Source organism: Diuraphis noxia, unplaced genomic scaffold, assembly GCF_037042655.1.
Source record: "Diuraphis noxia isolate RWA-SAM2 unplaced genomic scaffold, SU_Dnox_SAM2 contig0003, whole genome shotgun sequence".
Lineage (NCBI taxonomy): Eukaryota > Metazoa > Arthropoda > Insecta > Hemiptera > Aphididae > Diuraphis > Diuraphis noxia.
The window spans coordinates 53,972,398-53,996,993 of NW_028301713.1; the positions used below are offsets into that span (position 1 = coordinate 53,972,398).

At 28.4% G+C, this 24,596-nt stretch overlaps 2 protein-coding genes across 6 annotated transcripts in view; one reads left to right on the plus strand and one right to left on the minus strand.

The window, feature by feature from the left end:
• LOC107173062 (FGGY carbohydrate kinase domain-containing protein) overlaps nucleotides 1-24,596 on the plus strand; it is a 30,965-nt gene that overhangs the window by 4,022 nt on the left and 2,347 nt on the right. For 2 of the 5 annotated variants that reach the window (XM_089221772.1, XM_089221771.1), the window contains exons 2-10: nucleotides 15,262-15,457; nucleotides 15,889-16,000; nucleotides 18,117-18,360; nucleotides 18,766-18,896; nucleotides 19,011-19,190; nucleotides 19,880-20,081; nucleotides 20,419-20,569; nucleotides 21,959-22,033; nucleotides 23,373-23,692. In XM_089221772.1, the coding sequence (XP_089077898.1) occupies nucleotides 15,284-15,457; nucleotides 15,889-16,000; nucleotides 18,117-18,360; nucleotides 18,766-18,896; nucleotides 19,011-19,190; nucleotides 19,880-20,081; nucleotides 20,419-20,569; nucleotides 21,959-22,033; nucleotides 23,373-23,692 (1,589 nt within the window). In that variant the 5' untranslated portion in view covers nucleotides 15,262-15,283. Of the gene's footprint in view, nucleotides 1-1,021; nucleotides 1,155-12,918; nucleotides 13,058-15,148; nucleotides 15,167-15,261; nucleotides 15,458-15,888; nucleotides 16,001-18,116; nucleotides 18,361-18,765; nucleotides 18,897-19,010; nucleotides 19,191-19,879; nucleotides 20,082-20,418; nucleotides 20,570-21,958; nucleotides 22,034-23,372; nucleotides 23,693-24,596 lie in introns of those variants that run through there. The other 3 variants (XM_089221770.1, XM_089221769.1, XM_089221773.1) reach the window with 3 other exon arrangements.
• LOC107173525 (uncharacterized) lies at nucleotides 3,832-7,321 on the minus strand. The gene is made up of 2 exons (XM_015524104.2): nucleotides 7,161-7,321; nucleotides 3,832-4,762 (listed from the first exon to the last, which is right to left on the minus strand). The coding sequence occupies exons 1-2, from the start codon at nucleotides 7,218-7,220 to the stop codon at nucleotides 4,106-4,108; spliced, it is 717 nt and encodes a 238-aa protein (XP_015379590.2). The 5' UTR covers nucleotides 7,221-7,321; the 3' UTR covers nucleotides 3,832-4,105.

Sequence of the window (24,596 nt, forward strand, 5' to 3'; positions counted from 1 at the left end):
CGCGGAACGTCAGTTAGATATCAACGTAATTATTCAGCGTTGTATTAGGCATTAGCTCTATCGTTTAATATATATATACATCATGGTCGGGTCACTGTATTTATGTAATCTGTCATACCTTCTAGTTATATAGTGATTCATAATTTTAAGCGTTGGGTACTTGAAACTTGAGTGATGATTTTTTTTTACAGTAGGCTAAAATGCTTAAAAAAATAATACAAGATCCCATACAAAGAGTTTTTAGATTAATAAGAAATATTCAAATATATAATATACGAGCATGATTTTTTTTTATATATATTTGTTTTAATTAAAGTTTTGACTAGATTCGTCAAAACCACAAAAATAATACAGTATAAAAATACACAATAAAAAATAGATTTTATATTGGTAGGTACATATAAATATAACTATATAAGAGTATAATGTAAATAAAATAGTTCTAGTAGAGTTTTGTCAAAGACTAGTTCCATGTATAGGAGTGTATCACATGCCAGAATCGGCTTGAGTCTGCAAAACTCCTGCAGGAGCAAGCTTCAAGAGTTAATCACCCACCCACCCATATTTTACTTAGTACATAATATATTTATTACACCTAGTTTACCTAGTCTATCACATATTACCACTATTTCTCGTGATTTTCTCGTGTACGACAAAATTCATAAAAAAAAAATAGCCTTATTAGGCTAATAATATTAGCTTATGAAATTTTAAGTATAGGTTGTCATTTTGTTGATAGTGGGTTACCTAATTATAAATATAAGGGTGAAAGATATTAAAAAGTTATATAGTTCTAGAACATCGTGATTCGTGAATCTAAAATTTCGAACAAAAAAAATTGAAAAGTCAATAGTTTTTAAAATAATGAATGTTGTTTAGTGAAATAGATCACCCTGTATAGATCTCTAAATATTTAATTGTGATACATACAACCTACATTAACCTTATCGCAGTTTGAACTGTATCAATTCTTATGGGGTCAAATAGATATTTTTTCAATTTGTAAGCAATGATGGTTTGATTGAAGTTAGTTGTCTTTTGTACTCAGCTCGTGATTATAATATAATTTTTTTCTTACTCAGCGTCATTAACCATCATTGTATACATAATATAACAGCCTATTATGTGGTATTTGGTAATACAATATTAATAAGGTAATAATTTTTACTATTGTAAGTTAAGATTTTTAATATTGTTTTTTTTTAATATGTCCAACAGTATATCTATAGGTATAACTGTACAAGTAAGTAAAATGTAAATAATATTATATTTATTTCTATATAAGCCAGGCTAAATTTAAACTTTAAGGGGCCAGGGGCAAAGAAAATTATCCAGGAGCTTCTGGTATAAAAAAATTGCATATTTTATAGCTTGTGTAAATATATTTTTAATTTTAATTATAAATTATGTTATCTACATTATTTTATCACTATTTCATAATATAGTAATGCATATCATCTACAAATGTACAATGTACTTAGTTATAGGTGCATAAAATAGTGGCTAAAAAGTGTTGGATTAAAAATAAAATATTGTAAATGTATATTTTTTCAACATTCAAAAGTTGAGTAACATTTTGGACTTTTTCTTCATAAATTCATCTATTATATCATCAAATTACAAAATATACAATATCACTTACAATCTTCATAATTTCTAAAAAAAAAATAATGATCTAATATGTACTATTGTAGTTCTCAGTGTATATATTTTTATAATTTTTATTCGACATATAATATAAAAATTTCCTAAAATAATATTTTTATTTTTAAAACCTATATATTTTTTTTTCTTAATCTAAAATAAAACCTATACTACAATTTTTACATTTTTAGCCTAATGGACTCTTAAATATTGGCCCTAATGCGATAATGTTCCCTTCAAATTCAACCCTATACATAATTATTATCTATATACAGATTACACCTATAATTTTTAGTTGCGAAATATTTTTAACCATCACCACTTTATAATATTATTTTGTATTCTACATTTTAGTTACTATTTTATTGTAAATTAGATATCTGAATTTTATCATAAAACAATATTTATTACAGAATAATGGGACGTGTCATGTATGTGATATACATTTTAATCAACCATGTTATATTGTTTGAAAATAGTTTAACCTTGATTTTAATGGATTTAGTTTTATTATAAACCTTTAGGTATATATTCTAGTTTTTATTGAATTGCGTTACAGAATAATTGAATTTTACTTGACATAAATCAATTTGTTGTATGGAATCAATAAACGAACGGGCTGAATATTATGTACTAGCCCAATCACTAACCAGGCCAACTAAAAAGCGCATAAAGACATTTTAAATATTAAATTGAACAGAACAAATAAAATTTAATTAGTGGATAAGATAAATAATAATAAATATCATATTGTTGTTGTTGTATACTTGTACAACTTGAATACACATGCGTATAGCATATAATATCCATGCACCCATCGTTTTCCACTTGGTTTAATTGTCTTCCCCACGGTCATTACTCATTTGTAACCTGATATTATAATATTATGGTAAACCTATGATAAGTTATACGTGAAAAAAAAATATCCGAGGATAATAACTTGTAAAATAGGGGTGAAATAAATTTACCGACGTTCTACCGTTTCATGGGTTCAATCTCCTCCTTTTATAATAGTTATTGACCGTTTAAACAAAGCTGCCGATAGCAGCTAAACTTTATAATATGATTAGACTGAATTTACCAATCATCAAATTTACAATTAAAAATAATACACCTTAGGAGGATAAATAGGACACCTTACCTCAAATGACCGTATTGATGGTATTTAAATTTAATTTTAAATTGAGTTATAAACTTATAACTTATAAAATATAAATTATAACTATTTATAAAATATTATAATTATTTATAAGTAGTATAGCTCGCTTTAAAATTTGAATATCAATGAAAGCCTTTATGAGATACCCTAGGGCCTAGATAATATTTTTAATTTCTAAGTTTTTAACAATTATTAATTTAGTGTGTACCACTTAATAATTCAATAAAATATTATTTTAATAATAATATACCTATACTTATGGGCGCCCATTGGGGGGGGGGGGGAATATAGGGCTCTTTCCCCCTGGATAAAAAATAATATGAATTAACTGTACTTATATATATATATATATATATATAATATATATATATACGACAATACAAATATAACATGCATATTTACATTCATATGTGAAAATAACATTAAATCTTTACTTTCTTAAATTTGAGAATTTTTTATTTTGACCTTCCTTAAAATTTTACCTATGGACGCCCATGCCTATACTCTATAAGTTATTAAATGGTTTTTATAACATATACATTTACTAGCTTTTTGACTAGCACATAAAACACATTAATTAGAAATCTATAAGTAAAGGTAAACTATAATAATATACTATTATGCATAAAGACTAAATAAAAAGAAGCATTTTTGGTTATAATTTATAAACAAACTCGCGGGTTCAAACGCTACTCTTATTTTGGATAGGCGCACCCGATGTTTCAATAGAATATAATATAATTATTATATAGGTATACCAATATACGATATCTATACAGATTACATAGTACCAATTTTATTTGTTATTTAATCATTTAATACTTTAATAGTTTTCTTTTTGTCTCCTCGGTCAAATTTTCTTATGAATTATATAAGAGTGCGTTATTTTGTTTAAATATTATGTATAATTAAACGTCTGTTTGTTGCACAACATAAAGGTGCTATCCTCGTATACACGCAATTAGGTAGATAACTACACGCCGTTAAATAAAAAAAGGAATATTGTTTTAGAACAAATAAATAATATATTATTCGTTAATCAATTGAGTTTATTTAGAACAAAATAAAATAATAACAATAACAATATTTATTGCAAGAACAACGCGGTGTGTGGTATGTTAGATATACCGAATGTGTAATGATACTGTACAAAACACTGAAGACGACTCTCAGAGAGGCGGGGAAGTGAGATTTTAGGTTAACATTTTTTTTTAGAAAATCTGCACTTTATGTTTATCTATATGTATATGCTATATATATATATATATATATATATATCACTAGTCTGTATGGACATTCTTATTAAAGTTTTCGAAAGAAATTTCCAACCTTATCCATGGCACTCCTTGCCATCTTGGTGGGAGCTCTGTACATCCCCTTAAACTTCTGTTTCATTGATTCTCCGTCTTTGGATTTCGACATCAGATCCATAGCTGCTTCAATCACTTTGAACAGTCGGCTTCTCATACGGGGCTCCTTGAGCACGTTATTGGTCCGAGTGACTGAGTCCCTGATAAAGTCACGAATCTCTGGAGTTGTCCAGATACGTTCGAACACCTCCGACGTCTCTCTGAAATTGTCCGACGTCGTGTTCAACTCTCTAACAATAAACGCCACCAACTTTTTGAACATACTTCTCGTGTATTGGGAGTTACTGTTGGTGGCCATCACTTCGATGAAGTTTATGAAGGCCCGGGCTGTGTCAGTGCACACGGCGTCGGAGCCCATTTTCTCAGCTGTTATAAACGTCAGTTTCATCATGTCCATAGCATCCTTATTACTAAATGCATTGTCCCAAATCTTCGATTTGTATTCCTCGCACTGATGGTACTCCATCTCTGATTCTGGCTCTTCTTTTTCCTCCATATCTGGTTCGGACACTTCTTCCTGCTCTTTCTCTAATCCGATCACTTCTTCCCCATCATCGTACTGTACCTGCTCATCAGAGCAACTAGCTTCCTATGCATACACAACATATTTTTCATAATATATGAAACACACCTATACTATATAGAATAACTCTCTGACATCCCATATTATATAGATAATTATAATTTATAAGTAAATATTTTGTCGGTAAAAACGATATATCTTTCATCCCCCACTACCACTAAAACTTTGATTCAAATAATTAAAAATCCATAGGTGCAATTAGTCTAAATTGAGACATCATACCATCCAACTACTATATAGTTATCGACATATTGGTATTGGTCGTACTAACATAATTTATTGTATAACTTAAGAAATAAGAATAATTTTTTATACATATTATATATATTTTTAATTATTTCTATATTGCAAAACCCTTTATTAATAAGATTAAAAAACTGGAGAACTACAAAAACTTGGGTCTAATCCCCCTCTAAGCCTCCCTAATTGTGCCTATGACCGTCTCTTAGTACTAAAAATACGTTCTGATATAAATTGATGGGTATATAATCGTATCGAGCAGTAAATTATTGAAAAGACTGAAATATACCTACTATTGAAGTCATAGGTATCTCTCAGTAGCTGGTATGTCTCAAGTCTCATTTTTCTGAAGTAGACAAATTTTGGCCACATGCAGTTATTTCAAGCCTATTATATAATGATTTTTGAATATTGAGTATTGTCCGTGAATATATCACTTATTCTGCACCACTAATTATTCTGCACCACTGTAAAACTACGCTTGCAATTTTTTTTTTTAATAATTTGTATTGGGTCTTTTTCCAAATTTATAGAAAAAAATAGACATCTAAGTATTAATATCAGTACTTGGTGTTTACGAGGACTTTATTTGGCAGAGTTTTTTTTATAGGGTAAGGGGTATGTTCTTCATAATAGCCTCTCTATATTTGTTTCAACTATATTATAATTGTAGCAAAATTGGAAATTTTATTTGAATAAAAAAAACATTAGGTACACATTTTCCCTGTAGTCTTTGTGTATAAAATATATACATATTTACTGTACAGAAGTAGGCGAGACTTTATATCGGATCGTCGTTTTTATGCGTATTTTATTATGCTCGTAAATCCGTATTGGTTTGTTTAAGCAAATGTATCGAAGAATATTCATCGGAACCGTTGTACAACGATTGGTACTAACAAAAAAAAAAGCGGTTACGCGCAGTTATAAAATTAACCCATTTTAGATGCAAATAAAAAGACGTGTTCAATATAGAACAAAAAAAATATATATATAAATAATATAATACGTATAATATTGGCGTAATGTAAATTGAAACGTCGCATTCCGGATACACACGTTTCATCTATGTAGTTAGTTTGATTCATTACCCATTTCAAGTAATGTATTAGATCCTAATCGAATGTTTTTTTTTTTTTTAATCTGTTAGTTATATCGATAACAATTTTTGCACATGCAACATCGTCAAAACATGTACGAGCGGTATCTGATGACCGGCGATCATTTTTATGTAGAACAATCGCGATCAATACTCATTCCAGCAAACGATTATCGTCTATGATGTTTATATTTTATGATAGGTACGTACCTACAGAGTACAGGGAGATTCGCCGAGCATGTAGCTCACCGCCATTTTTCCTTTAGTAATTATTCCAAATTCCGATTTTTATATGTCGTTATATATCAATGCACATAATAATCTAATTCTTAGATTTTTTACAAAATTTAAGGAACGCATGTGATGACACAAACTATTGTTTTTCAAACGAGAACCAATCTTTTTACTGTAAACCATCCAGAGAATGATTTTTTTGAAAATTTTGATGTACCTACCTATCTAAAACAACATTTTAACAAGTAGTAGGTATCTATATATGAATTATAAAAATATACATACCTATTATACCAAGCAATATACCTATTGCTGACTAAGAAATTAAGATAATAGTCACCAAAAATTTCAGAAAACTATACAATAAATGTAATCTTTAAAATTATTAGTTTATATACCTACTATATATACATCATATATGTATTGTATTATTTGTATGTATAGTATATAATATTAGACTCAACCCTAATTCAATTTTATCTATTAATTATTATCATAACAGTACTCACAAAGTCAATAAATAACTCACTAACTGCAGCTTGTTCAAATTTCAGTTTGGATTCATCAACATTTTTTAAAAGTTATCTGCTCATAACAACTTACAAGGAAAAGGTCGATACTCATTGAATTAAAAAAAGTTGGTGTCACAAGACACTCCTTTTTTTTATAAATGGTATAAAAAAATCAAAATAACCGAAGATTAGGGTCATTAAATATAAAATTTCTAGTATCAGAATACACTTTACGATTTATTATCAAAAGAAAAATTGATGACGGGCGTGCTTGGCGAATCCAGAATCACCCTGTATAATATAGATGTTTTGTGTTTACCTGTACTGCAGCTATGCAAGCTATTGCTATGACGGCCAGGTATAATTTGTAACTTCCCATGTTGTGAATAATCGGTATCCAGAACGAAACGACGATATATGTGTTTGAACAATCTTCTGATAAAAAATTACTAGGTTTTATACTTAGCGAAACGGTATTGCACAAGTGTTTGAACATATGCTTTGGTTAAATGGTTAGCAAATATAATATATTGGGGGAAAAAAAGTTTAAAACGTTTAAATGCCTTATTATACATTATTGCTTTTGTTGCAAAATAAATAATAATTGAAAAATTAGAAAAATTACTAAAACATCTGTTAAACGTCGCTTGGAATTAGTCGTAACACCCTGCAACAATGCAAACCTTAACAACGCATTTTTGGTGGATAGGATAATATTTCGTTTAAACTGTCGATGGCAAACGTCAAGTTTTGGAAACAAACACGTTTGAAACAATCACGATAAATTCTATATACATTCGGACGATAAAAGTACCACCAAACACATCTTAAGTTTAATTTATTGAGGTTGAACATTTGATGCGTTGTTTTCTTTTTTTATGACACCATGATTAGTTATTGTGCTATATAGTGTTCGAATATGTGGCTTCGATATAATAGACAATATATAATATATTACAATATTTAATTTTCTTGCATGAAATCATTATTAAGACTATAATAAATTTAAACAGTTTTCTATTATTGTAAGTAATGTTATGTATGGTTGGCTGACGTTTGATGATTAGACCAAAATCGTCGACGCTTATCATTTAAAAAACTGTTTTTCGATTATATGTGTATACAAACTACTAGGTATTTAATTTAAAAATGTCAAATATAGCACTTTTTCAAATATTGTTGTTTATTTTAATTCTGTAATATAATGTAATATACTTATACAGTCTAGTCATCGCGATAACTCGATAACTGGAAAAACTTGTTTGTACCCCTAAAATTAAATTTTTAATGAATTCGATTCAAGTAACTTGAATAATTAATATTTCGAATCGAATTTTTATCCCCCTTGAACTTTGAGTTATCGTTATTCGACTGTAATATACTTATAATATTAATTGTTATAACCCCATTTGTATAGACATCTTACCATAATCTCTTTTCATAATCTATTGAATTAGAAATTCTGCATATAATAAGTATATAATTGCTATAATGTTCGAACATTTAATAATATAAATAATAAACTAATAATTAATAATTATTATACAATAGTTGTATAATGTATTTAACAGAGTTATTATTAGTAACTATCGCTAAATATAGTATTATTATTTGCAGTATATTATGTATGTCGTAGGCATATAATAGACATATGGCCAAATCAGGCATTTTACTAAATAGTCAAAGAATTTAATGTTTATGCCACTTCACTATCCACCTAGATATTTAGTTAAATGCCTATTTCAAGTCTGACAAATTATAAAAATGAAGCATTTCGTATAATTTAAAAATTTAATTTGGTATATTTTATATTAATTATTTATTGATATTTTATATTTAAAAAAATTGTGTTATTTATAGTTTTGTAAAATACGTAGGTATTATTACAGACTACAGTTACGATAAATAAAACAAGTACTTTTAGAGATGTTCATACTATTTAATTTCAGATTTTTTTATTGATACCATATTTTGTAAAAGTTCGTTCCCCTACAATATGCATTGATACATAAAAATAATTTTCGCTCGGTCAAAAAACTTGAAAATGTAATGCAACGTTCCTCATAAGTTGATAAGTTTTTGTAAGTGAAAATAAAAATAATTAGCGTAAATACACGTAATTTTTGACATTAATTGACAATAATTAATAAAATCCATAAAAATCACGAAAATTTAAAATTATTTTGGGTTTGAAAAATAATGAAGCATCAAACCATTACAGATTTCATCAAAAAATAATAATCTTTTATTCTAATAATTTAATTTACATAGTATAATTATTAGGTATATAATTTAATTTACAATTTAAAAACAATATATAGATCTAATATATATGCCACCTGATTTTCTGAAATAATTAATAATTATGTACAAAACTAAAAGAAACAAAAATTTTTTCTTAATTCTCAGTAATTTTTAATTTTTTTTGCTCTCTCGTTACTTTGAAATATTCAATAATACGAAAGTTTTCAACAGTCCCATCAACTTCAAATTATCGAGAATCGACTTTAATTGCTAAAATGTTCAATATTTGACTCGTTTTGAAAATTTAAAATAAAGCTCAACGTAAATAGTTCATTCTGTAACTAAAAAATCTAAAAAATGTATAATCAGTAATCACCATAAACGCAGATTTTCTTATGTCCTTATTTTAAGTTCAAATTCGGACGAAATTAAATATTAAAATTGAATATATATTATAATGATTTTAGCTATTTTGTTGTAATTTTAAAATATTATTCGTGGATACTCGAAGCATTTAAAAAATATTATTTTATTTTAAACACTCAATGATATTTTCAAATGTGATTATTTGAAAAAAAATAAATTTAACTTATTGTAGTACTATTGCTAAAAACGAATTAGGTACTATAATCACTAAAATATTATATTATTTACTTAGTATAATATTATTGGCTGATAGGCCGTCTTTGCTCAGATTCGTTAGTTAAGAGGACGCTACACCCGCATGTGTTGTCTCCGTCTTACAAGTGCGTAACATTGCAAAAACTGTTTCGCGCGGGAAAGAACCAGGAAGGCTACAGTTATAACTAAGAAACAAAATTATCACCACATAAAAAAGAGAATTTTGTCTGTGCAATATTGTTTTTATTTTTTCGATATCACTAATACAAAAAAAATTCTTATTGTTTTATAATATATTAATTTTGTGTTTTTTAAGCATGAATAACTTTTTTTGTAGTTCTGATATCGAAAAAATAAAAACGATATTGCACAGACAAAATTTTTAGACGGAGACAACACATACGGGTGTAGCCGTCCTCTTAAGTTATAAATTGAAAACAATCACCTACTAGACATTTTATAAAGGTATACCTATGAAGTAATATTAGAGTTACCATTATATTATTAATTATTAAAATAAACATTTTAACATACTCTAGGTACTACTTACAAACTAACATAATAATAAATCAGTAACATCAATATAAATATATATAATTATAAATTATAAAATATCCTAAGAAATATATTCTGACAGACTGCATCCATACAGAATCGGCTTTCTTCGTATACAATGATTTATCATTGAATTCAAATTTATCACAAAACGACATAACAATTATAGTTTCCTACACTCCTACTTAATGATGACGAACACTTATGCTGAGCAAAGTAACACCCTCGGCTTTTAACGACACGTTTTAGTTCTAAAAAATGTAATATATTATGTACATATTATATACATTTTCAAATTATCACGAATTATGTGTGGGTATATCAACTGGTCGTAATGTGTTTCACTATGAATATTCTGTGTCAAACAAAGCCATTACTTATTATTTAGTTGTTGAATTCTTTTTTGTATACTTGCCCTACATAGTTATTATTAGAAAACATAGTGATTTAAATTTCAGATAATAAAGTTTTATATTGAAGGCAATGGTAGGTAGTTTATGCCACTTTATTGTCTTATAACAAATTATTCACTTTTTTTCTAAAGTAGTATACGACTTTACAAAAGGAGAACTAAAGTATCTGCTACTATGCAATATATAAATGTACATACCTAATATTTTAAACGTTAGGCGCTTTAAGCGGAGATCGTTTTAATTATTAATCGATCGAATTACATCTATTTTTGTCGAATTGCACTCGGGACATAAAAAGGTCAATGTTCGAATGCTCCACTCGTTTCCATTTACCAATGAATATCAGTCGGCGTTCCGAAAAAAAAATTTGTATTTTTAATACCTATCTAAAGTTTATTGTTTTTATTATAACAATTACATAGTACATAGATGAGCTACAGCTTAAATTTAATATCTTAACAATATGATAATTATTATATCAAAATTAATAAATACTTGAAATTTAAATATTACATAGTTAAAATTTAAAAATAATTATATATAAGTATGTATTTTCATTTACTATAAGTATATAGGGCTTAATATCCTAAAAAATCTCTCAAAAATGGCTTAAAAACACAAAAAATGCACTGTAAATATGTATTTAAATTATTATAGCTTAAACAATTGAAACAAATTGAATATTAAATTATGGTAGTGTATTTATTTATTTTCCTTTGTATGTTTGGTGGTAATAAAATTAGTAATACATAACAGCTATATAACGGCGATAATTTTAGTGAAAAGGCATGGCCATAATAAAATTGTTATTGACGATAACTTGTCGGGCTATATAATTTATGATTCATACCGTTGGCTGTTTATCGAATGTCTTTTGTTAATCGCAACAATTTTCGTTCATTTTAAGAATAAATTGTGAAAAATACTCTAAAAACTAAGAAAATACACTAAAAATACATTTAAAGTTAATTTTGTCAAAAAATTAAAAAAAATTAAAAGAATTAAATTACTTTAAAATAATGAGTATCACCCAAAACACATTTTATACTTACGGACTAAAATTTCAAAGCATCAGAAAAAAAGATGCCCTTGCATCAAAATCCTAACTTAGTTGTAATACTAAACCGATTGACACATACATTAGGTATTCAATTGTCAACTATAGTTACTATAATAATAAGTTCTATCAAATGATCAGATCGAGTGCAATGGAATTCGAACATTACTTGTTTTTAACCCAAATGAAATTCGTACATTCTGGTTAAGGTGAGGAGCAGCGCAGTTTGATAAATGACAATCCTTGTTTAAAATGTTATAGATACTGAACGACGCTGCAAATGTACTGATATCATATACAACAGGTGAAGCAAAAAAAATATAGTGCTCCAAATTGGGAGCCTAGTAAAGTAGTAAGAAATACTATTTAAAAGTATTCAAGTATGCAGGCAAAAGATTAGGCTTGTGTTATGAAAAGTATTTATATTTTTTTTTCATAAAACTTTATTTACAATCCATACGACCATATACATAATGCATAATAAGTAAGTGTGATACCATATAAGAAAGGTGCAAGTGGAATATCAATTGTGTTGAAAGTAATAAGTTTATTCGCTCTTATTGTGTGATGAAAAGGAAATCGCAAATGAATTTTATAATTATTTTTGTAATGTTTGCAAAAACATTTCTGATAAAATAATTAAAAAAGGATTCGATAAGACTGATTTTATTCTTTAATTCCTGATTCTATTTTTTATGTTCCCATTATGAAATTATGAACCATATAAATAATCTAAAAGAATCCAAATTCGTCGTCAGATTCTGCATTCGCTAGAAGTTAATCTAATTTGGCTAGTATTTCATCATCGTTCATACCACAAGATATAGGTTCTAAATCAATAATTATTCAAAGTAATAATCGAAATAAACAATAAGCATTAAGAGGGTTCCAACATTCCAAGAAGTATTTTAAGGAGTAATATTTAGGCAATTCACGTCACACGTCCATTTGACGAACTGTGTCATTGTAAAAATAAACATTAGTTTGTGTAATCCAATATCGCGTGCCACCGCCTACCAACCGACAGTTTAATGGATTCTCGGAATCACGATGATAATAATTAAAATTTTTTACAAATATCAATATGTCATACATACGTACGTGGTACGTATATCTTATCTATTGTAATGTTATCTTTTACTATAGTACTTGCTGTCGCAGCTTTGTCATTATTATATTATTTTATTTTTTATGCAATTATTAAAAAAAAGTATTGCTATAAAACAATACCTGATAGGCAACCAACGCACATATTTTGAATCAATTCATTCTAAAACCATTCTATTCATAAGACATATACAATTGGGTCATGCCTATGTGTGAGACGTGAGTAAAAAATGAACATTATACAGTTTAAAATTAACAAATAAGTGATGACAAATACAATTAATATATTTATCGGTACAAATTATAATAATATATATATATTTGTAGATTAAAAAAAAAATTATTGTGGTATAAAATAATACCTAATTTTTACTAAAAACATAAAAAAATTGTTTGTTTCTTAATTTTAAAACTCGTGAAAAAATTATGATCCAAGACTTTAATAACTGTTAGTTTATATATATTTATTTCACTATTATATTTAATTATTTATATATATTGTTAAAAAATTAAGAAATAAGTTGTTGTTTTTTTTTTTAAATCAAAAAATAGGTTTTTATTTTTTCTTTTCAATAATTAGTTTACATACAATTAATTTTATTGAAATTTATTTAGGCGTTTTGTATTAAATTTTTTTAATTATAACCTTGGAGTGAACCAAATTTAATGGAAAAAATTTAAAAAGTGAGTAAGTCGTGGATATTGCTCGCTGTATAATAGGTTACAAGTAGGCTACTGTAATGGATGGAATTAAATTTGAATCCAATATTAGTGAATAATATTATATCATTGTATACTTACGAAAACCGATTCTGAGCGGAGACGGTTTATGGTTTATCTATCTAGGATATATTACAGATTATTAAAAATCTTAGATTTAAAAAGAAATTTTTTATGAATGTCTAGCTGAAAATAATTAGCGAATTTTTGTGATTTTTACGTGTTTTGTCAAAATTCAAACTTTGAATGCTTATAAAAAAAAATTCTGACTATGTATTTCTTTTTTTTTTCAACTCCTATTGTAACAATATTTAAGGAGCCTTGTTTTAAATTTTCAAGCTTTTCTACCCAACAAATAAATTTTTATCGATATTTATTTTAAAAAAACTTATAATGATCGAAAATTGTATATGCCTATGAATAGTTCAACAAGTCGAAAATTTTTCGAAATTGCATGGTGGATAGAATATACTTATATAAACATTCGGTGAAAATTTCATGTATTTATGGTCATTTGTTTTAAAGTCACATCAAAAACCAAAATAGATTTCGTCGAAAACTGATTGTGCGTAAAAATTCCCGTTTTTTCCTTAATTTTTAGTTTGTTAAACTCGATTATTTAGAAAAATATTAAGAATTTTTACTTTTGACCTCCCAAAGTACCAACTAAAATTCGTCACAATATATAGAGATATTATGGTGTACTTATCCGTCCAAATAAATAATTTCCATTCTCAATTATACTATGTACAAAATATTTAAAAAAACTTATTATTTATAAATAAAAGTTATTATAAGTTTCTGATAAGCGAATTGCTGTGACAAGGGTGATACTGATAAGAGGCGCTGTATCTAGACGCTCGTTATAATGAACAATTATATAAAATGCATAAGTGCGTCACGGGCGTGTGGAAGGCGTTTCTCAAAGACGCGCCGTTACGTCACAAGGCACAGGCAGTGAAAACTTTTCACTGAAAAGATTAAATTAAATATAACCTTAAAACTATATAACAGTAAAAAAATATTTAAATCTTTTTCTGTGATTAAAAATGTATTAAGCATTTTAATATAATCAGTGGCGTATTTACGGGGATGATATAGAGGAAAGATTCCCCTTGAGCTATCATTTGTTACTTTTATAATATTGTGATGTCGATGGTAAGTGAACTACCCTCTACCCTTAGGGAAATTTTTTCTAATGTAGGTATATCCCTCCCTCGACAAAATCCTAAATACGCCACTTTATACGATGTAATACGATTATAACTATCAATGTAATATTACAAATATATATAAAATAAATAATATAGTAGGGAGAGTGGAGACCTCCCCCCCCCCTTAAATACACAACTGCCTTAACCAGATATTCTTGTTTATTCCTTATGTAAAAAACATGTTTAGCATAATAAGTTGTTTTAATAAAAATATAAAATATTGTTGTATTATATATTACCTATACTACATGATTGACACACTTTACTTCCAATGTATATGTAGCTATCAAATGTATTACACTTAGTACTTACTATAATAAATAATAATATTAATATCATGCATGAATCATGATATATGATACGGCTGTTCAATATACATTTATAACATAAAAATGTTCGTAAATATTATATAATATTATGTTAACACTGTTTATTGTTATTATTATTAACCTATGTATAACATAATGCTAATTTATTTTTATTTTTTAGTTTTAGGAACAATAATAGTAATATGTACTTCGTTGGAGTGGACGTCGGTACAGGAAGTGCTCGGGCGGCGTTAGTCGATGGTACTGGACGAATTCTAAAAAAATCTACCAATGTTATTCAAACGTGGAATCCCGAAGAGAACTTTTATCAACAATCGTCCCAAGACATATGGCAGAGTTGCTGCAAAGTCGTGAGGGTAAGGAACGAGAAACTACTTTGTCCCTACAACTCGACTTTAATATTATTCGAAAATTATCGATGATAATATATAGTATAATAATATTCTTTTTGGCCTAATACCAATTGGCGATTACCATTGTTGATATTAAACTTATATTTATATGGATGTGGCATTCTATACATAAATCTGTAAGCTACTATGACTGATATCATTGTCAACTGAAACTTAGTTACATCTCTTTTCTCTCTTGTTTAAACGCAAGTTTCATTAACGTTCAAAAGCTGCTATTATGCGAGTGAGAACCATCATCGTCTCTTTCTTTTCTTTATGATATTGCCCTAAAAGTGTAAATGTAATGTTAGAAATTCCGTGTTCATAATACTCTAATATACTTATAAACCTACACGATAAATATTGGAATGTGAATATATATATACATGTTATAGAAAGTCACCAAAGGAGTACCATCCGAGACTATCGGAGGTATTGGATTTGATGCTACGTGTTCTCTGGTAGTTGTGAACAGTGATGGACTACCATTATCAGTAAGCAAAAACGGTAAGAATTTTTTTGTTATATCTTATATAAATATAGATATATATAAGTAAGCAATAAAGTGACGTAATTAGGAATTAGTTCAGGGAGAGCCGGGAGAGGGGAAATTCATATTTTTTTTTATTATTTAACATTACATAATATAAGATGTGTCTCATAATACCCGGCCTGTAAATAGTATAAAGATGAATATAATTATTATAGAGCGAGATTATTTTAAAGGTAAACACTTATTTTTTCGAATACTATTTACATTTTTGAAAATATTTTTTCACACATTTGAAATCGTTAAAAACAATTTTTGAACAAAAACATGCTGATGTTTTGACCTTTAAAATAATCATTATTATCAAAAATATGCACAATACAATTTTATTGAACATAATATTATATGTTTTATGCACATAATCAAATTAATAGATAAAATATAATTATACCCACATGATACAGAATACAAACATATACAGTATACTATATAGTTTACCTATACGGTCTATACGTACACTATAAATTAAAATATAGTGTAGGTAGGTAAGTAGGTAGATAATTTAATAATTACGATCATGTCTTCAAGTCATATGAAATCGTTGTTTGTAAAAACGCACAGCATAATATAATAAATTTGCGTTCAACAACACCGGTTTTGTGGAATTATAAATTATCATTATTAGGTACATAGGTCTATGACAGTGAAATTACCTATTATCAAACCTAAAGTTAAGAACATTATCTGTGAGTGTAGGTACTTCATTTTGTTACGATTATTTAATTTTCAAAGACGATTTATCCCAATACTGCACTATAATCTATAACGCCTCTCAAAATATCAAACTCAACGTTTCAACTTTCAACAACACACAATGCCATCTACAAAAGTGCTGATCTTATTCTAAAATTCTAGTTTTATTTTCAATTAATTTATGACCAGTACCTTTAATAGATAGAAACTAGTTAAAACAATCGTTAATAATCGTGGTCTTTACTATTATGTACTGGTGTACTTGAGGTCGGGCGCGGTGTCTACTGTTGTCTGTCTGTGTGTACAGATATTCGATACAATTGAATACTGATAAATCTATCATAAACTTCAAATCGGCTTAATTTATTATAATTTCATAACCATTTTTAACTCATTAAAAATAAAGACATTATTTCTAATTAAACTATTTCTACAACGTAAATTACCTTATCTGGTTAATTATATCATCACATTGTCACCTATTTTCAAATTCAGATCATTAAATCACAGAATAGATTAAAATTTAATCTATTCTGTGATTAAATACTGCTAAATAATTATATAAATATTAATTTTTGATAAAATTCATATCAGGGTTAAACCAAATTGTATTTATAAGTGTGTGTTGTGTGTAAGCCGGTTGCATCCAATCAGGGAAATAATCGAGACTATTCAGATATTATACAATTGTTTGTAAATTATTTCGAACTTCTAAACATGTAACCACTAAGTTAATGTTATACAAAACAATTAAAGTACCTATTACAATTAAAATGACTTACCCACTTACCCAATATTTAAATCTAAGTTATATTAATACTAATGTTAAATAGGCTTTTGTAGGTATAAATAAATCTAAGTAACGAGTACCAAACTAAATATTCAAAAAATAATTCAAAATATCAAGTAGAGTTTATTTCCAATGACAAGTTATTAATTTGTATTTATTATAATATCGTATTATAATTACAAATATGAAATATATAAATATATGATCAGGGACGTATAAAGGGGGCAGGGGGCCTTGGCCACGGTCGGCAACATTTTAAGGGTGGCAAGAAGAATTAAATTTTTTAAATTTTAGTTCTATACTATGCTTTAAATTTTTATTAGTTCAAAAGTTATAGTAGAGACTATATAATATATATAATTTTTTTTATCATTTAACTATACCTAACTATTTTATCATTTTATTTTATATACCTAACTATTGTTTATTGATTATGAACGTTGAAAAAGTATAATATTAATTTTGATAAAACTGCTTATTTTTCTAAAACCTATACTATTGATTTATATTTGAAGGGAAGTACGAGGCGGTAAAAATCTTTTTGACCCTTGGGGCCAAATCTCTAAATACGTCTCTGTATATGATTATAGGCGAACAAGAACAAAATGTAATACTGTGGATGGACCATAGGGCCAAGAAGGAAGCAGATTTCATCAACACAACGAACCATCGAGTGTTGAAGTATGTGGGAGGTAAAATATCGTTAGAAATGGAAACACCGAAAATTCTTTGGTTAAAAAATAATCTACCAAAAAACACGTTTTGGCAAAGAGTGGGTATGTTCTTCGATTTATCTGACTTCCTAACTTGGAAAGCTACGAATGCCGTTTCCCGGTTGGTTTGTATAATAATATATTATAATTTATAAAGCAGTGGTTTTCACGCGCTGGGTCAAAAGAGCTTTAAAAATAAGTCACAGACCGCAGTATTACTTGTATTTTTAACAAGTAATTAAAATATTATATTCGATTCAAAAATTTGACCTGTTTTTGCTGTTAACACAATAAAATATATAAACCGGTACTTATATTTGTATTAATCAACTTCATTTATTTTTTTTGAAACACATACATGGCTATAAATGCTATAATATAATAAATAATAAATAATATTGGTTGCAATTTCGATAAAGTTGAAAACCACTACATATTACACTGTAATATTAGAAAAATAGCATATACACCTATAAGCCGACACCGCGGTGACTTGCTGTACACAAAAGGACTGTTTCGTTTACAGGTCACTGTGTACGGTTGTCTGCAAATGGACGTACTGTGCAGATCAAACGTTGCAGGGAGGTTGTTGGGATCGCTCGTATTTCGAAAAAATTGGTCTGGACGATTTGAGCCAAAACGATTGGTCGGCGATAGGTTAGTATCACACTATCACTATCACTGTTTCCTCACGTCACGATGTTTAATTCCGCTCCGACCAATGCGGTTGTTTTACTTTGAAATAAACGCCTTTAATTTTTTATAAATCAGGTAACGAAATCTTTGAGCCCGGACGACCATGTGGTAGCGGACTGACCGATAAAGCAGCCCGTGAATTGGGATTAGCCGTCGGGACTCCGGTGGCCACACCATTGATTGACGCACACGCCGGAGGACTGGGAATGATCGGGATTGGGTCAAAAAATTTGACGAACTCCAGAAACCGATTAGGTAAGTATTAAATAATTTAAATACGACATACGTACTTATTACTATTATACGTGAATTTGAAGGTACCTAAAACCTACATTACTGAAATATATTTATTTTTAAAAATATGCAGGAAAAAACTTATTCTAATTTTTAAGTGTGGAAAACATATCAAGTAGAGAAATGCCAATCGAAAATATTGGGGAAAAAAGTGTAGATAGGTACATATTTAATACATGACAATATTGCTATAAATTTATAATTTCTATCAACAATCCCGCTCTACGCTGCACATGTCTTTTGAAAGATATAAGTATATAACTAGGTATACTATTATAATAATAATAACAATAAAAAAACCACTTATACAGTGATATCTATTGTATAAACGTACTTATTATCTATTACCTGTACAATAATACAAAATATAATAAATGAGTTTTTTTTTATCCCATGTTATAAATTAATGAGGATTCCATGTAATAAGTAAAAACGTAACGTAATTCCCTCCAACTTTTACACAATTCAATGACCTTTCAGTATATATATATAGGTTTAGTAAATATATAATAAACTACACCTATATAGGTTTAGGTATAATATTATATCTACCTATGTAATATGTTATGGTATTCTATGCTATATTCTAACTATGTTATATAAGAAAATATGTTTGTTTATTTATATTAATGATGCTAATTATTCTGCAGTAATGATTGGGGGTACGTCGACGTGTCATATGTTACTCACCGACAAAGAAGTGTTCGTGGACGGCATCTGGGGACCATATTACGGTGCCATGGTACCGGGCTTCTGGCTTCTAGAAGGCGGCCAATCAGCCACGGGCAAACTGATCGATCATGTAATCAGCACTCATCCTGCCGCCAAACATTTGAACGTCACAGATGACCTGTTAGTACCTATTCATATAGCATGTCTTAATGTCTATATTATATTATAATATAATACATAAATAAGTCCATGAGCTTTTTTTTTTAAAGATTTACAATTTAATGTAGGTATTAATATGATAACTGTTGAATAAGAGTAATTTTATTTCAATTTTAATTTATGAAAAAAAAAATGTTACATTTACAATATTCATGTCTTGACATTCGCCCTAATCAGATATTTACAATATTCTTTTTGGTACTATGTAACTTACACGGAGATTGCAATGATTAAGATTTCCTTTTTTTTTTTTTGCGAATAATTCAATTTTTTCCATCCACCTTTATATACGTATTAGGAGAGCGGAAGACTACCTGAACGGGTTACTCGTGAAAATGGCCGCTGACAAAGGTTTGGATGCGATCGATATGTTGACAGAAGACTTTCACGTATATCCTGACTTCCACGGAAACCGATCCCCCATAGCGGATCTCACACTTAAAGGAATGGTACGTGAAGGCTTTTAAAAATATTCCACATTTATTGTTTTCATATTAAAAGTGTAAGACAAAAAAAATAATGGTAACAAAGATGATCAAACTATATGTTTAGCATTTATTAAAAAACTAGTTAGGAAAACTCATCCTGCAAGCGTGCTTAATTACAGAAATCTTAACGTATTTATAATACAACATAATTAACCATAATTCCATAATATCCAATTTAAAAATAATAATTAAATAACCTTTATATTATGGTAAATACCTAGTTTAAAATATTGAAATATTTAATAGTAAAAAAATATTTAATATAATTCTATTTTAGAGTTTTTCAAAATATTTTTTATCTGCCTTTTAAAAAACATATTTCTTAAGTAAATTTTGTCTCGCAAGGGGGGAGTGGTAAAATTCAACTTAAACCTCCGTGAAATACACGCTAGGAAATTTGGGGGATATATGTTTTAATTTGTATTAGGCAATAGGCACGTTAATGTTAAATGTGGCTCTGGATATGACGGTAGGCGGACACAGCCTTCTAGAATAATCAGGGTACTGCAGGGAAAAGGGATGCAGATAAAATCATTGCCTTTAGCCTTTAGGTGCATTTGACCTCAATACATATCTCTGATAATCCCGACAAGTCGGCGATGATGTGATGTGATGTAAGAGTTTTGTATTTTATTTTATATTTGTGAGATGTAGGGAGGGGATGAAATAACTTTTCGAAATATATAACTTTAGTAGGTACTACACTATACAACCCCTATTTTTCACAAAAATTCGTACTACACATATTTTAATGTACCATGAAATAATACAGAACCGTGGGGGGCTAAAAAAATTTTATTTTTTAAAAATGTGTATAATGTATTCTGTACTACCTATTACTATAATCTAGCAATTAGTCTTATTTATTAGTATTTAGTATAGGTATACACACTTCTCGAATCCGTAGTGCACACATTCAATTTCGGATTACACACTTTGTGTCGGGGTTCACTAAAAAATAAGACCTGACACTATATTACAGGGCGTTAAGGGAGATGGTGTCATACTCCCCTTTTAGATTATTTTTGTCCTCTAAAATATATGATATAACAATGAAACTATACTTAATACCGCTATATGATATGGTCTATAGAACAGTAAAAAATTCTTAACCCCCAGCCCACTTTCAAAAAAGCTGAGGACTATATTATTATCAATAGCGATTAGTGAATGATAGACGTATTTTTTGCAAGATATAGGGCAATATAAGTATTATACATCCGATATGAATCTATTTCAATTTACTACAGATTGGACCACAGTATAAAATATAACTATTATCATTGATTATATACATACTATAGTATTTATAATCAATGCTATTATATTAGATGCAATATTGTATTTTAGATGGTCGGGTTGACGCTATCCGTGGACCAAGAGAACTTGGCACTTATTTATCTGGCAACGATACAGGCGCTGTGTGTAAGTATAATAATTTAATATATTTACAATTTTGTTACGAATATACTTTTTAAACAATATAATACATTACGGTCATCAACGATATTAGGTACTATTGATTGCAAGGTGGTGGGGCGGGGTAGTGGTGATGGTAACTAGGAATGGTCGGTGCCATCAATCTGCATGTACGAATCGATTTACTTCTCTCGTGAGTTGTAGGCCATAGTTTTTTTATAATATGGACAATATATGATATAGGATTCAGTTACTTATATTCAGTTGCATATTTTATGGGAGTATTACTCCGGGCAATAGCTGTGATTGTGAATTTACAATCATACAATTCTACATACCTCTAATGATAATTTATTATTGTCTATTGTGGACCTATTAATATTTACTATTTTAAAAGACGTGCAATTCATATATGACATATTATTTAATCATATATGATATAAATATATATATATTATATTATATAGATGTATACAGATAATATATACAAAATACAATCTGATATGTGAGCATATCATTACAATTTTCCATTGTACTTTACCCGAAAACATATCTATAATTTCTCAATTTTCCTTGTAAAGGAAAAATATCTCATAAAATGCTTCTTTAATTTAAGCTCTATTAATATTTTTAAAAATTATTATGTACTTAAAAAAAAACATGGAAACATTGAAATTCATATGTATGCTAAAAATCATGTACTGTATTAACATCAAAATGTGCGTGATAAATTGTTGATTATAATTCGAATTTTTAACAAATTCCTTTTTTTATGTATAGAATTTCTTATAGCTCACAGATATCTGATCAATCTACCATCCCAGGTTACCTTTCAGTCTTTCACTCTAACCTAAAATAAATACCTATATATATAGTTAAGCTTATGAATGTCACACCTAGCTAGCTTCTTTCAACTATTATAGACTTATATAGGAGTTAGTCGCACTTGTATAATCTATACCTACAAAAACATATTTTCTTCAAAATCCACAACAACAATTAACAGAAAAGTCATTAGATGTATCTAGGAAATATGTATATATATTATATAGTGACAATATAGTGCATTAATTATCAGTGGCGTAATTAAGGTAATTAAGGGAAGGAGTATATAGAACCCCCCAACACTTAGGTTAGGGGTTATTTTACTGCTAATATTTTATATTTAGTGGGGTAGGTTACTGTACGAGGCTTACAGATTTTGCTAAAAACATAATCTCCTAGCTCCCCCCAAACCAAATTCCAAATTATACCTATGTTAACTATTAATAAAATAATGGTTCACATACCTACACATCATATACTTCTATATCACGTTCATTTAATTGTTGCATGTCCGGTCAAGTACGGAACCAGACACATCATAGAATCTGTGGAGGAAAAAAGCGGAGGATTGTTAAACATCCAAGAGATCCTCATGTGCGGTGGACTGAGCCGAAATCCGGTGTTTATACAGTGCCAGGCTGACGTATCTGCGCTTCCAGTGCGCACTTCCATGGAAGACGATCCCGTCCTCATCGGCTCAGCCATGCTGGGCGCCGCAGCTGCGTGGACGTCGTCCAAATCACAGACTGAACTCCGTCCGTGGACGTCGTCACTCAGAGACGCCATCGCGGCAATGGCCAGCGAATCGCGCACTGTACACCCTTCGTTGGATTTGCAGGAGTGAGTAACACCACGCAATATAACATGAAAATAGTCACTTTTTTCATATAATTTGTGATAACACATCGATACCTATAGCAAGCTTATAAAAAACTTTACTATATAATATATGGGTACGAATTGGTGGGGACTCGAAGTGCTCATAATTCATCTCAAATACTTTCATAGCACAAATTCTCAAATTTTTCGATTTGGGAAGACATTATAATTAAGATTGACGAGTATGCCGTGAAATACCGTTTCTCGAATTTCCCTATGTATAAGTGTATAACTAAAATTGAAAGAGAATTTATCAATTGATTATAAATTTAAGATGTATTGGAAAAAATATCTAGGCATCTACCTAATTAAAAAATTAAAAATTGAAATTTGTTAATTATAATATACCTATACCAAGATAAATCTAAAATGTATTCTTGTGTAGATTTATATTTATTTTAAGCTATTTACAAAAATGTGGTAATCGGTGTAAAGGTCTAAGAATGGGTATCAAATAGTACAATCAAGCAAAAATAGTTGGGTTTTTACTCCCTCCAAAAAAATTGTACTTCAATACAAAAATATTTGCCTTGATTAAATTTGTCTTGAAAATATAACAACCGATATAATTCTAAATAAATTGAATACATGAATTATTACTTTGTGTATTAATAAGTACATTATTATTTATTTGTTCAATTGCTTATAATAACTCTAAGTTATTCAAAAATAGCTATAGGTACCTAATTATATAGGTATCCTATTTCTGAGGTTTAAACTAATACTTTCCCGAGAGCAACTCTTTTTAATAATATATTAAAATCATTTAGAAAATATTACCTTACTACATCATGAATTTGAAAAAAAAATTAGGTACTTTGAAAAAGATAATGTAGGTATATATATATATGTATATATGTATATA

Bases quoted from the DNA above. Each gene is read 5' to 3' on its own strand.
- LOC107173525 (XM_015524104.2), bottom strand. From the start codon at position 7,220: ATGGGAAGTTACAAATTATACCTGGCCGTCATAGCAATAGCTTGCATA. The intron at 4,763-7,160 runs GTAAACACAAAA...GTGTATGCATAG, and splicing joins CTTGCATAGCTGCAGTACAG to GAAGCTAGTTGCTCTGATGA.